Source organism: Leptidea sinapis, chromosome 8, assembly GCF_905404315.1.
Source record: "Leptidea sinapis chromosome 8, ilLepSina1.1, whole genome shotgun sequence".
Taxonomy (NCBI): domain Eukaryota; kingdom Metazoa; phylum Arthropoda; class Insecta; order Lepidoptera; family Pieridae; genus Leptidea; species Leptidea sinapis.
This window is the reverse complement of record NC_066272.1, coordinates 11,860,191-11,874,761: the sequence shown is the minus strand read 5'-3', so window position 1 is coordinate 11,874,761 and position 14,571 is coordinate 11,860,191. Positions and strand designations below refer to the sequence as shown.

General features: G+C 35.8%; 1 protein-coding gene across 1 annotated transcript in view; it reads right to left on the bottom strand.

Moving 5' to 3' along the window:
* The window catches only part of LOC126965670 (uncharacterized), a 91,207-nt gene that overhangs the window by 43,721 nt on the left and 32,915 nt on the right, over positions 1 to 14,571 (bottom strand). Inside the window, exons 2-3 of the mRNA XM_050809384.1 lie at positions 6,549 to 6,629; positions 2,725 to 2,857 (exon numbers count right to left, since the gene is read on the bottom strand). Coding sequence (XP_050665341.1) covers positions 2,725 to 2,857; positions 6,549 to 6,615 — 200 coding nt within the window. The 5' untranslated portion in view covers positions 6,616 to 6,629. The remainder of the gene's footprint in view (positions 1 to 2,724; positions 2,858 to 6,548; positions 6,630 to 14,571) is intronic.

Sequence of the window (14,571 nt, the reverse complement as noted above, 5' to 3'; positions counted from 1 at the left end):
AGGTTAATAATGTTCATTATGAACATAATTAACACACATCACAAGACAGGGGACACTTTCATGATTGATTATATTAATACATCGCTGTCCATATTGACCTAAAAAGTATATTTGCATACAGAGAACCGAGAATCAACGAAGGCAAATATGTTATTAGCCTTTGCTACGTGACAAGACCTGACAATAGCATTTCGAGAGCTGATAATGTTTTATGGAGTAGCAGGAAAAACGTGCCAGCGTGTTACCGTAATTTAATGAAGTTTTGATCGTATGTCGAAGTCAAATTAACTTTATTAAAATAGGCTTAAACTAAGTGGTTTTGAATCGTAATTATAAATATTTATTTAAATAACTTAATCTACCATATGTTCGGAAAAAGTAGAGCTTATGAGAACATTCCAGAAACCCAACGGCCACTCTTTCCACCTCAAACAAATACAATGATTTATAAACTATAACAGGTTTTTTTTTATGGAATAGGAAGACAAACGAGCGTACGGGTTAAATGGTACCTGGTGTTAAGTGATCACCGCCACCCACATTCCACCGCCACACACTTGCAACACCAGAGGAATCACAAGAGCGTTGCCGGCCTAAGGAAGGTGTACGCGCTTTTTTTGAAGGTACCCATGTCGTATCGTCCCGGAAACACCACACAAGGAAGCTCATTCCACAGCTTTGTAGTACGTGGAAGAAAGCTCCTTGAAAACCGCACTGTGGAGGACCGCCACACATCCAGATGGTGGGGATGATATCCAGGTTGACCAGGCACCACGAGTAGAACTCATGCACTTGTTGACGCATGGATCGGCCATCGTTCCCATCGCACATATTTGAGGGAAAAAATATGACCCAATACACGATACCGCCGCAAGTTACGCTATTTTAGCGAGCATGACGAACCATGTTACAGCAAATGTAAGATAACTACAAAATTATAGAAAAAACTCACCAATGAATGCCCACAATAATATAGTAAATTTAAGCTCAATACGAAGAATTTCTTATGGAAAAAGCTACTGAATCTTGCTACCATTTAATTTGAATAAGTCTTTAAATACTAGCTCTACTTAACGATGTACAAGTCGTTTTTCCCTCTATTCTTGATTTTGTATCGAACCTATTGCTGTGTTATGTATGTGCTGTACAGAAACAATTAAATTGCATTTATTATTATTATCAAAATTACTGGGCAAATGAGACATAACATCTTATGTCTCAAAATGATGAGAGCAATAATTCTAGTGTCGCTTTTGGGTTTTTCAAGAAGCCTGAGCGGCACCGTATTGTAATAGTCAGGTTGTATCAATTACCATCAGCTGAACGTCCTGCTCTCTCGTCCTTTATTGTCATAAAAACAGTAAGCTAATGATTATTTTTACGATCCCTAATTCTATGTTCACAGCAAATAAACTGCAGTAAATAAAATCACTGAATAGAATGTAGGTTTTACTGCCATTGATATTGAAAATCAAATTGCATTTGGTTCATCGGTAACAATGATGTTTGGAAAATGTGTGCGATCACTTTTACTGTTATCCAATTTGGAGCCGACCGAGATTGGTTTCCGCTTTTACACGGTTTGTGGCGAGCGCCGTGAAACACATTGTTATTAACCAACACCGTGTCGTTGGAATGTTCTTACTGAGCAGAGGTTGTTTGTAGGCTGACACACATACTCGACCTCTGCTATCCGAGTTGGCCGCACCGACGATTTCCCCGATGCCTGTCGATTACTGAATCTCCACGTCTATCCGATATTATCTCGACATTTGGGCTAGTTTCGTGATCAGATATCTGTGCCCCTCAAAATTATTTATCAGTTCTTTGATTGACACAGGCATTTGTGCAGTTACAATAATTGATAACGATTTACGATTGAATTCGCAACTACTGGCTGGAAAGTTCACTATGTCAAATGATTACTATTAGAAACGGGATTCTTTATATCTACATAACCGCTACATTTAATGCCTGCAATTTGGTTTTGGAATAAAATTTGTTTTAAGAGCGGCAAACCGCTATTTCACGCGCATATATTTCGTTAAAGCAGCAATCTGACCATATAATATTGTCCAAATTTTTGTGAACTTTATCTTTGTTCGGATCCCTATTTCATTGCCAGTTGGAGGCTCCTCCAAGATGCCGACTAGATAATAGGGACCATAACGTTTCTGCCGTGACGCAGTAATGTGTAAACATTACTGTGTTTCGGTCTGAAGGGCGCCGTAGCTAGTGCAATTACTGGGCAAATGAGACTCAACATCTTATGTCTCAAGGTGACGAGCACAATTGTAGTGCCACTCAGAATTTTTGGGTATTTCATAATGCATTATATCGTCCTTTATTATCATAAAAAAAATGATCCAGCCTTTTGAGAGACTGACGAAAACATAACAACAGAAAGGTATTTGAATTGGGTTTTTGGTATATGTTTCGTATTCATATTTAGAAATGTATATAACTCGTTGCATTGTAAGATTGACATTTAGTTGCAAAATTTATGAAAGATTTGCAGTTTCAACTAAAATAAGTTAATTAGTTAACTTAAATAGTTTATTTTGTTTCAGATGTGTACTAAAAATATGAAGTAGATGATAGAATTTTAACTAATAATATTATGTGACTTTAAGTAAGTTAACATAGGATCGAAGTACAATTTTGATATTATAAAGAGTATTTCTTTTCGGTATTTTATTTTTCTTTATTTATGAGTGTAGTTACCTGAAGGCGGCAGCTTGACAATCCGGTTCCTCTCGGCACCAACCCTGACACTCGTACAATGACAGATTACGTACAGTATAGTACGCCGTTCCAGAAAAATCTACATCCGTGAGTTTTTCGAATGCTATTCGACCTGAAACAAGCGTTAAAAAAGATTAGAAATTTCAGTTTCATTTCATATATTTTGAACCTTAACTCTACTAACATTATCTGTAATTATTGAGTTAAACAAGTGACAGTGATTTTCTTATCACTTCTTCTCATTAGGCTCAACTTGTCCGAAATGGTGGTAAATGGTAAAACATGTATCTATTACATTCATAACCCTTTTTTTACTAATGTTATTCATATACCATTTATGGACATTGAGGGAATCGATCCGGCGCCTCTCGGAAAACGCCCCAGCGCTTTACCACTTACCCATCCGTCCAAATTACGCATTATCATAAAATCTTAGTATGTTTCAACCAAAACTTGAGAAATCTTAGATCTGTTCACTTTTAAAGTTTAATTTAAATATAAAATGCAGACAAAAATCACATTCAAGTTAGGCAACTATCAAACAGGGACACGAGTCAAATGATACCAATCCGTCTTAAATTGGTTTTAATTTCAACCCAGACGTGAAGATAAGCGTGACCTCAGCCAAATTGATTGGTTTTCATTAACAAGCTTAATGTTATTAAATAAACCAATCAAATAAATAATAATTGCATTGTGTTTGTATCTGCCTTAAAAGATAATGAAGACATTTAGAATTAACTTTAGATAGAATATTGTATTGTTGCTTGTATTACGGCCGTTTTCAATAACGTATCTCAAGTTACGGATACATTGCTGTCACCGTCTAATTACAAAATCGATAGTTATAGTTCAATGCTTTATGTCGATAGGTTATTGATATGTAAGTAAGTTTATAAGGATAGATTAGTGTACTTCTGGTAAGTTAAACTAAGGATAGATAGGTTATTGAAAACGGCCGTTAATGTAATTATCACTGGTGGATTGAATAAATAAAATAAAATGTAACATAAAGTTAACGAGCTAAAACTAAATCTAAATCCCATTGACTTCTTTCATTCAGAATACATATTTATAGACTGTTCGAACTATTAAAGAACTGAACAGTTAACTATAATGGACGACACCTTCTGTTGGTGTTTTTATGATCCACAGAGCCAATAATAACTCGTTCAAGTGCTCAACAAGTACCCTTATACAGTGAGTGAGCCATAATTCTAATATTTAAGGAAGCAAGTAATGTGCAACTGCGTGGAAGAGATTTCACGAGAATAGCGGGAGTTTGTTGAAGTACGTACTTTACAATAGCGGTACGAGAGCTAAGGCATGCAATTTGTGTTATCGTGTCTACTAGGACTTAGAAGCTATGTGGAATAATGGAAAGTAGGGCTTGTGACGACAGTAGCTAAAGTCAGGTAGCTATTATACAGACACCCTTTATTTTGCTATTAGTTTACCAGTGCCAGCCAGCTCCTTTCCACAGGAAGCCGGCTAGATTATGGGTACCACAACGGCGCCTATTTCTGCCATGAAGCAGTTATGTGAAAACATTACTGTATTTCGGTCTGAAGGGCGCCGTAGCTAGTGAAATTACTGGGCAAATGAGACTTAACATCTTATATCTCAAGTTGACGAGCGAAGTTGTAGTGCCGCTCAGAATTTTTGGATATTCCAAGAATCCTGAGCACTGCATTGTAATGGGCAGGGCGCATCAATTAACAACAGCTGAACGTCCTGCTCGTCTCGTCTCTTACTTTCATAAAAAAAAATTATTGTTAAGAGGCTGACAAGACCTAATCTTGTTGAAATTGATATTATTTTAAGAGTTTTTAAGACATTTTTTTCTGGAGCCTACAGGAGTTGAATACCATGGTCTTATCGCGATTGCTAGTCAAATGCAAATAGTATTAGTTGTGTTCGAATGTTTAAATATCCTAATATTCAAAACAACCATATTATATCTCTCATCGTTGAGGCAGCGTTCGTAGAAAAACATATTAGTTCGACTGTCTTTTCTCTGACTTACTTTGAAAGTCCGACTACCACTAAAAATATTTTCAGTTTTTGGTTAATATAGAGCCTATGATAGTAACAAATAATGTGGCTTTCTATTGGTAACAGAATTTTCAAAATAGGTTCAGTAGATCCACAGAATACTCCACTACAACCTCACAAACTTTACCCCTTTAAGATATTACTAATAATATATTCAAATGATTTAAGTTTTCTTTAGTGTTAATTCCGCCAATATTTGTTTTTAAACAATTCGACGCGTGTTTCGCCTCTACACGAGGCATCCTCAGGACCTGTTGTCTGACACGAAGACTCGTGCCAGGTTTTGGCGAGACAACACGTCCTGAGGATGCCCCGTGTAGAGGCGAAACACGTGTCGAATTGTTTAAAAACAAATATTGGCGGAATTAACATCAAAGAAAACTTAAATCATTTGTATAATTATGGATTTCCGCAAAGTAACGCCTACTTCAATAAATTTTCTAACTAATAATAGATATATAGAACAGCTTCATACAAATTACATTCCAAAATCATATAAGAAGATCTGATCTTTACAAGTATTTATACCGAAAGATTTTTCGCGTTGTAGACATTTAAATATCGCAGTGCGATCTCTGCGTTCCTTAAACGTGCGAATAGGAGAGATGCAGGCCATTGTCAACTTCAATATATTGTTTGGCGATTTCAGCAGTTAGGGAGAATATTCTTCTGACCTTCTAGATACTTTCAAAATATTTTGATTTTAATATGAATCGCTTTAGTAGAATATAATCTAGGCTAACACATATAATATTTCTTAGAAATATTCCACTGTTTATGTAAAAAAATACATTACAATGTCAAAGTTTTTACGCGAAGATGATGTATGCTGCCTGTAACTTTTATGCTATTATGAAATTTGGAAGAAATACTAGCGTGGTAATAAATATTATAAAGCAAACTAGACTAGAATAAAAGGATCGGGCTCACTTTTGATGAAACTTCAGATGAAAGTGCCGTAAAACCGCGTGATAAAATGAGGATGCTATTAAAGATTGACTTAAAACAGCTTTTAGGAAATTCAGCGCTCCTGAGTTTCGAGTTGGAGCAATAGCCGTCGAAGCGAACTTTATACTAACTTTATTTCAGATTTCTTGGAAGCTGTGACATATTTTTGTAAGACATTTTGGATAGATAGGTATATTGATAGAGATAGATTGGATTTACAAGTTTTCTCTTTGTCTCAATCTCTTTGTGAAATGAAATAAAATATTTATTTTTACATATATATATATACATATATATTTGAATAGAAATATAAATATTTACCATAGGGGAGTGACAATAATATAACATATTGCAAGAACACTTGGTAAACGTCATGAACCTACATCAGTTCGAATAGCAGCTTTGGCATGGAGAGAAGAACTGATAAGAAACTCCTCTCACTCCCTTTAAATAATTTATATTCATATATATATATATATTGTGAGAGTACGGTTAGGATGTTCATCAACTGGACGTAATTTCAGAAAAACTTTCCAAACCACAATCATGTCGAAATTGAGTTAAGAACACAAAACTGGTCACGTGATTCATATTAACGGACTGACAAAAAATAGCAGCCCTACTGTCACTCTTTAAATGACATCATGACTTACTAGCCCAACCCACATATATGGAATACACTAATATTTATTAAGCTTTAAACACCAATTCCTTAAAATGTGATGATTGTGGCTTGGAACGTTTTTCAGGAACTACATCCAAATGTAATTAATATAATATATTAAATGAATTATACTTACTTAACACTAATGAAGATTGCAATAGCAGGACCAGTACCGGCGCAAGGCCGAATAATTTGTTCTTCATGGTATCACCGACGCCTGGAACAAAAATATTTTTATTTAAACAAGTTAAGACACTTTACAGGCCGGTGTTCGGTCGATGACTGTGCTAAATAGTACGTATTTTACCATACTTATTTTCTATTCTACTATTTATATAAGAGGGAGCAAACGGGCTATGGGGAACGTGGTAATGCAACCGTCCATGGATATCTACAACACCAGAAATGCGTTACCAGTCTTTAAGCTGGAAATATGCATAAGTATGGTTTATCGACGACCTATATAGCCGAATGGTTAGTGACCCTGACTACTAAGCTAGAGGTCCCGGGTTCGGATACCGGTAGGTGCAATCATTTATATGATGAATATGGATGTTTGTTTCCGAGTCATAGATGTTTATAAGTATTTATGTATGTTTAAGTAAGTATATTGTATTAAATATATCGTTGTCTTGTACCCATAGTACAGGCTATGACTAGTTTGGGGCAAGATAATTTGTGTAAAAGTGTGTCAATATTTTATATTTATATCTTTATGTATCGGTTCGGGAAAGACGCAGCCTGTTATTTATTACACATAACAGGCTGCGGGAGGCAAGAAAATTTTCGCAAAACACGCGATGTTACCAATAATTAAATGGTCGTAAGCATTTGATTTGCAATAAACACGAGTGTTCCTTAGTGACTTGATTATTTAGTTTGCAGTTTGAATGTAGGGCGATTCAGAAAGCAACGTGCCTATACGATACCACAGGAAAGGCAGCGACACGAATTTTCATTTATTTTTTGCAATATCGCTTTCACTGTTCTTTCATCAGCAACTTGAATGGCGATCAGAGAAAGTGAACCTCTTGCAAGCACTCTTTGCATTCAGCTCTGAAATCTTAATACATGTTTAATGAAACGATCAACTTTCGATCATTCACTGTTCCGCTTGGTTTGAAGCGTTTAACAAACATACCGCTTGTTAGACTATCAATCTAAAATGTATATATTTGTAATCAATACGCAATCAATATGAGAAAAGTTAATTGACGTCGGAAACTGTAAATTGACTGTGTATATCAGTATCGCCCTAGTTACGGCTACTTTCACTGGAGATAATTTAAATTTTGCATATAAAGTCTTAAAATTTACAAAAATTTCACCTACTTTAATGATTTTTGAATAATGAATTATGCATATACAATAAGTAACTTATGTTGTTAGACTTGGAGCGGTTTATTACCTTTTTTGCAAAAGCAATTCAATTCAGGAGCTAAAAATATATTTTTTTTCATGACAATAAAGGACGAGATGAGCAGACGATGGTAATTGATACGCCCTGTTCATTTCAATGCAATGCCAGGATTCTTGAAAAATCCAAAAATACAATTGTGGTCGTCACCTTGAGACATAAGATGTTTAGTCTCATTTGCCCAGTAATTTCACTAGCTACGGCGCCCTTCAGACCGAAATACAATAATGCTTACACATTACTGCTTCACGGCAGAAAAAGGCGCCGTTGTGGTACCCATAATCTAGCTGGCGTCCTGTGCAAAGAAGCCTCCCATTGGTAAATGTCTTTAGTTGCCTCTTACGACACCCTTGGGCCTGGGACTACCCTATTCTCGTTATGCCTCGGGGAAGCACAGGGCAATCTTCATAATTCGAATATTTATTCGACATCAATATTTTTGTTTGTACCAACCCTAGCTCTCCGCCCAGACATAGGTATAAATTTAAGGGGATTGCTGAGTTACGCTTCTGTTCTGTTACTGTATTATGTCACGAGTGAACAAATTCGTGAATTACAGAATTATTATAACTGAGATTGTAACCGTTAAGAGCGGCGTGTGGAGTTAAACAGGGCGTGATGGACGCACTCTCTTAAGTACAATTAGAACCGCTGACGTATTTCACGTATGTCACATAATAGCTGTAACAGTAACAGCTGTTATATTGGCGGAGTGTGGGTCGTTAGCTTGTCTAAGATATTATGTGCGAGGGAAGCGATGGCTGGTTAATTTTGTTCGTGATGCCAGATCAATGAGGAATTTAAAGTTTTTTTTATGTAAACAACGTACGAGGCGAGCAGGACGTTCAGCTGATCTTAATTGATACACCCTGTCCATTACAATGCTTTGCTGCTCAGGATTATTGAAAAACCCAAAAATTCTGAGCACCACTACAACTGCGCTCGTCACCTTGAGACATAAGTTGTCAAGTCTCATTTGCCCAGTAATATCTCTAGCTACGGCGCCTTTATGACCGAAACACAGTAATGCTTAAACATTACTGCTTCACAGCAGAAATAAGCGCCGTTGTGGTACCCATAATCTAGCCAGCGGCCGGTGCAAAGGAAGGCTCTACACTGGTAAATAATAATGTGGTAATGCAAAATTTTAAAATACTTATTTCTTTTCATTCTATTTCATGCGATATAATGCTTTTTAGGAAAAAGTGGCATTGGTTTTCCAGGCCATGCCATTTTAATGACACTATTAAAACTCAACTTCTTTTGAAGTGGTGTTAAATGGTAAATCATACAACTTTGAAATTTATGAGCATTAAGTTTATGAGCTATTTAGACCGAAAATGTGATTAAAAATTAACTTAATCAAAAAATCTACAACAAACAGCTTGTTGGTTTTAATTTCAAATCCATTCTGACTCGACGAACATTCAGAATTTTATGACCAGATTTTCCTTCGGTGTTAAGTGAATACCGCCGTCCACTTTCTCTTGCAATAACAGAGGAATCACAGTAGTGTGGCGGGCCTTTAAGGATGGTGTACGCACTTTTTTTGAAGGCGCCGATGTTGTATCATCCCGGAAACACCGCACAAGAAAGCTCATTCCACAGTTTTGTAGTACGTGGAAGAAAGCTCCTTGAAAACTGCACTGTGGAGGAACGTCACACATCCAGATGGTGGGGGTGATATCCTAATATGTGGCGTATCGTGTGAAGGTGGAATTCGGCGGCAGGAATCAGGTGAAACAACTCTTCGGAACACTCCCCGTGATAAATGCGGTAGAAGACACACAATGAAGCGACGCGCGCAAGATACTCTTCCAGCATTTTGTTTTGCGTTTTTTTAATTAAATATATAATATTGTATTGTCATTGTTATTGCTATCAAATAATCATAATGTAGTCCCAGACTGTCGGATCACTTAGATATTCAGCTGTGGAGTAGTAGGACTTACGACAGAGTCATTTTTTAATTTTTTATTTATTTGTGTTTCTGTATTTATTTGTTTTTGTAATGACAATATCGATTAATCGATTTAGAGTAACTCGGTTCTCTTCCTAACTATTTAATAACGTTTTCTCTTTTATTTAGTTCTGTGGTCCGAGTCCAACACTAGTAAAATATTTTACTTAAATCTTATAAGCTTATCAGATTTTCAAAACAATGCAGCGCTTCCTGAGAAATCGAATTAGATAACTACAGATATTAAGCTATATGATAGAAGAAGATACAGCGAGATAGACTAGGAGAGCGAATCTATTGTTCTTGTAGCTGATTTTGATTGACAAGTCATAAAAAATCAGCCACGCTTCGCATTAGCTCCTAAGTACTTTGAATATTCAACTACTGGCCAACGCACACATTGATAACTCAAAAGCGGTCACTACTAATAGGTGTGTCAGATCGCTAGTGTATTCTAAGTCTATGGTTCGTACTGTGACACACAGATTATCTATCAAATTGGTAATCGCTCGACTACGAGTTCACATTCATCGCACGATCTATCAGTTTTCTATCTGATAGTGTACTTTTTCTGACAGGCGGTATTCTGCTGACCTAAATATAATTTTTAGCTTTTTTATACTTAAGTACTGTTGTGTATCTCTATGGTTTTTTCTCTAACCTCTATTCCCTAATGTCTGGGTAACTATCTTTAGCTGTTGTTATGTAATGTCAGTTTCAGTTGCTATATTTTTTTAAATGTTGATATCACTTAATACTATAATAAAACAAAGGGTTATTCATCGAATAACTTCATTCAACTTTGGAAAATGGTGACGGTGCGCCCGCGTATCTTAAAAATTCACTCTCATCATATATTGCTAAGCGCGCTAAAAGAAATATACTTTCAATAACCATATTAAAATGTTTGATATTTCTTTTTAAAGTGAAACTTTTATTACATCGTCTCAAACTTTTTCGTCTCTGTGTTGCATGTCGCGTGACGGTCGGGCGGCGCCTATAGTTCGCAGCAGCTGACCGTGCAGTGTATAGACTATAAGTCATTTGTGCCTGTGCTCCACGCTATTTTTTTAGTTAAATGTCTATAATGTGAAAAAAAAGTTTCACTTTAACCGTGGTTTCCTAAAACCAACAGAATACTTTTTTATTAGTATTTTGATTATTAAGAAGCATCAACTGTGAATGAATATGGAAGAAAGCGTCTTTCTTAAGCGCCGTAATATATGATACAATTCAACTAATTTATGTACAATGTCAAGTATGTAACATTAGTTTAATGTCTGTTATGTCTAGCCTCGGCAAAAACTCGAAACTCTTCAAGTTGTATGCAGGATCTATCTCAATGGTGGTACCGCACATTGTAATATTCAGTACAACTGTAAACATAGCTTTCAACTCATGACTCTTCAATGTACTCTCGCCTACGTCGAGCAAAATTATTGCTTATGCAAAAACAATTCCTGTTATATAACGCTGTGTTTAAATTCTATACTCGCTCTGTGGTATTTATTCCTTTATAATGGCCTGCGCTTCGGATATACTGTAAGTTATTTATAATCGCTATACAATACAACTGCTATATTTGTATAATAACAGCTAATTCCTTTCTGCATATCTACACCGGCCTACCTTGGAAATTGCTTGATCAATTTTCAAATATTCAAAATAAGATTTAAAATCTATTCGAAATAGTATGCCTCAGACCTAAGAAGAACGGGCGCAAGAAACTCAGCGGACTTTATTTTTTTTTTTCTAAATTTAGTTACAATTAAATTTATAATTAAATAGGTAGCATTTTATTAATATTAAAGGTATCAGGTTTATGTATTATTAAATTAAATCTTGTATGTATTAAATTAAATCTTTATTAAGTTATTTTATACATTTTAGTTTTTGAAGTCGGTTTTATTTAAGCGTAGTTTTTTTTTATTGCACCATTAACATGAGTTTACTGTGTAACTTTTGCTGGACATTGCTCGCGTGTGTTTGGTCAAATTCAAATTCAAATGTTTTTATTCAAAATAGGATTTAAAATCACTTATTGAACGTCCCAAACTACCACCGATTCAAAAGAGACTGCCTCAGAACTGAGAAGAATGGGCGCAAGAAACTCAGCGGGCTTTTTTTTTTATATAAAATATGGATTACAATAAACATTTATAATTAAAGAGCCTGAGGGTGTTCGCTTTATTCCCAGTCCGTGATGTCATTAAGAAAATCGTTTATGCTATAGTAACCTTTCCTACACAAATGTTTTTTAACAATTCTTTTAAATTTCGTAACACATTTGTTTTGTACATTTTCTGGGATCATATTGTAGAAGCATATACATCGCCCAACAAAAGACTTACTAACTCGACCCAACCCAGTAGTAGGCATAACAAGTTTATCTTTGTGGTCAGTACAGCAATGTCGATTTATCAATGCTCAAAGAAATGTTTGTGAAAACAAAATAAAATCTATCTCGTCACGATTTCCTTCGCCGGCCGTTTTTATTACATTCCGGTTCGATCTAGATCAGAAAGAGAACCTTCTATTTTTGAAATCCAGCCGTCAGATTTCTTATGTAAAAAGGCCCGAAACTAATTTGAATAGCGTGACATAGATGTGCTCTCTCCTCGTCGGTTGTGCTACTTCACCGGAAGCCCCATAGCTGTAGCCCCCGTATTGTTGTTCGATGCCGGTCCGGTCACACTTGATAATTGAAGGAAGTGAGTTGTCAATATCAGGTCGCCTGTTACTTTCTATCGTCAGAATTAAATGAACAAATAATTTGCACGTACGAAGATATGTAGCCCACTAACATTACATTCAATTCTATTGTGTTTTGTTTATTATACTTTTGTATTGAAGCGCGTGTGATATTCGTAAATTATTACATGACTAGCTCCTGCCTGCGGCTTCATCCGGGAAAATTGTTCGCATGTTATTTCTTGGTTGATTCGTCCAAGCTTCTATGGCGGAAATAATTAAATCAAATGATATGAAAGGCATAAACGGCATTTATTTTCTCAAAATCGATTCCTTTAGAATTCTTTTTGATATCATTACACATATACTAGATAATACTACCGCTTTGGAAACTACCGCTCTGAGAGAGAATAAGTGGGGCAAGAAACTCAACCAGCATTCTTTTTTTGCGCTCTTTTTAATAAAATATACAATATTATACTGTCATTGCTATTGCTATAAAATAATCAAAATCTAATCCCAGGCTGTTCAATCACTTAAATATTCAGCTGTGGATTAGTAGGATTTACGACAGAGCTATTTTTAAAAAAACATTTAAATTTATTTATAGATAATGCCCGAACAGTGACTGGGACTTTATGTATCTCATGAAGCCTACTAGAATTAGTTACAAGCAATCCCTTTTTTTGTGTTATATGCAAAAAGTGTTGGTATCTTAAATATAACTGTTGGTGTAGTGCTTCATAAAAATAGTTCATTGTTAGCTAATATTAACATTATGCTAAACCGAAGTTAAAACTCAGTCTGAGATTTTCTCACCGCGTATTTGTATATAATTTGAACTATAATGAGTATTTAGCGAGTAAACGGAAACTATCTATGTAATTTTGTCGAGGTATGTATGCAAAGTCTAAATAATTATAAAGTGCTTTCAAGGGTATGATTGCTAGACTGGGCTCTTCCGCGTGAGAATTAAGCCGTGTCTATAAACTCATTCGTTGTAGTAGTCTCATTATGAGATTGCTTGGTTACGATGGATTATTCTAGAAATAATATTGAGTGTTAGTTATTGCAAGAACTATGAACTAACAATATTTAATAGATGAATTTGACTCAGTGTTACAAATGTCAATGTTTTTAGTCCTACTATCGAAATAGAGTCATATATTTTTTTTATGAAAATAAGGGACGAGACGAGGAGAGAATGAAATTCATCATATGTAAGATTTTCTTTTTTGATTTATACACATTTTATCGTAAAGTACAAATTACAATAGACATTTAACATCCTCCGCAATTTGATCGATTATCGATTCCTATATAAAATATAAATAGTATATAAAACGACTGTTTGAAAAACGGAGAAGTAAGCCAATTCTGGTAATGAAGATCAGGCTTAGTTCTGTGCTAAAAAACATGAAATCGTCTGCCAAATTTAAACGCAAGCTTGCGTTACCGAGACTACGGCTGGCTGAGGGCTTGCATATATATAAGTATTAAAAGGACCTGATATCTGTTGATTATTTTCTTTATTGAGAAAGACTCCTCGTCGCACAGAACTCTGTGAACGGCTGGATCACTTGGCGTTGCGTTGAGACGTCAGAGCGCCACTTGTTTCCGAAGGTCCAGTGTATATTAGAAATGACATCAAAAAGAATTCTAAAGGAATCAATTTTGAAAAAATAAACGCCTTTTATGTGTATATATTTTAGATGTTCATCTCTGTTGCACGCTTTGTTCGTCTTTACGCTAGTATATTGTCTGTGGTACGAGCCCAAGTAGCGTTCGCGATTCACGTAATAATGCGCCGAACTTGACCGTGTAACGGGACCGGCGCGCCGCCGACGCACGAGACAATGCGTGTGAGCTGACACTGACAGTGACAGGTTGCCAGGTGCCGTGACCCAATTATCTCACAACTGGGCCATTATTTTCGAAACGCGTGAGAATTTTTACAACTCACCTTTCACGCCCTCACGTCCTGTCATTTTAGTTATTGCCGCTTTAAGTGCAGCGAAAGTGACATTCGTGTCAATGGCTGCAGTAAATAAGGAATTTATAAAGATTCGACTCGTAATTGAGAGAAATGAT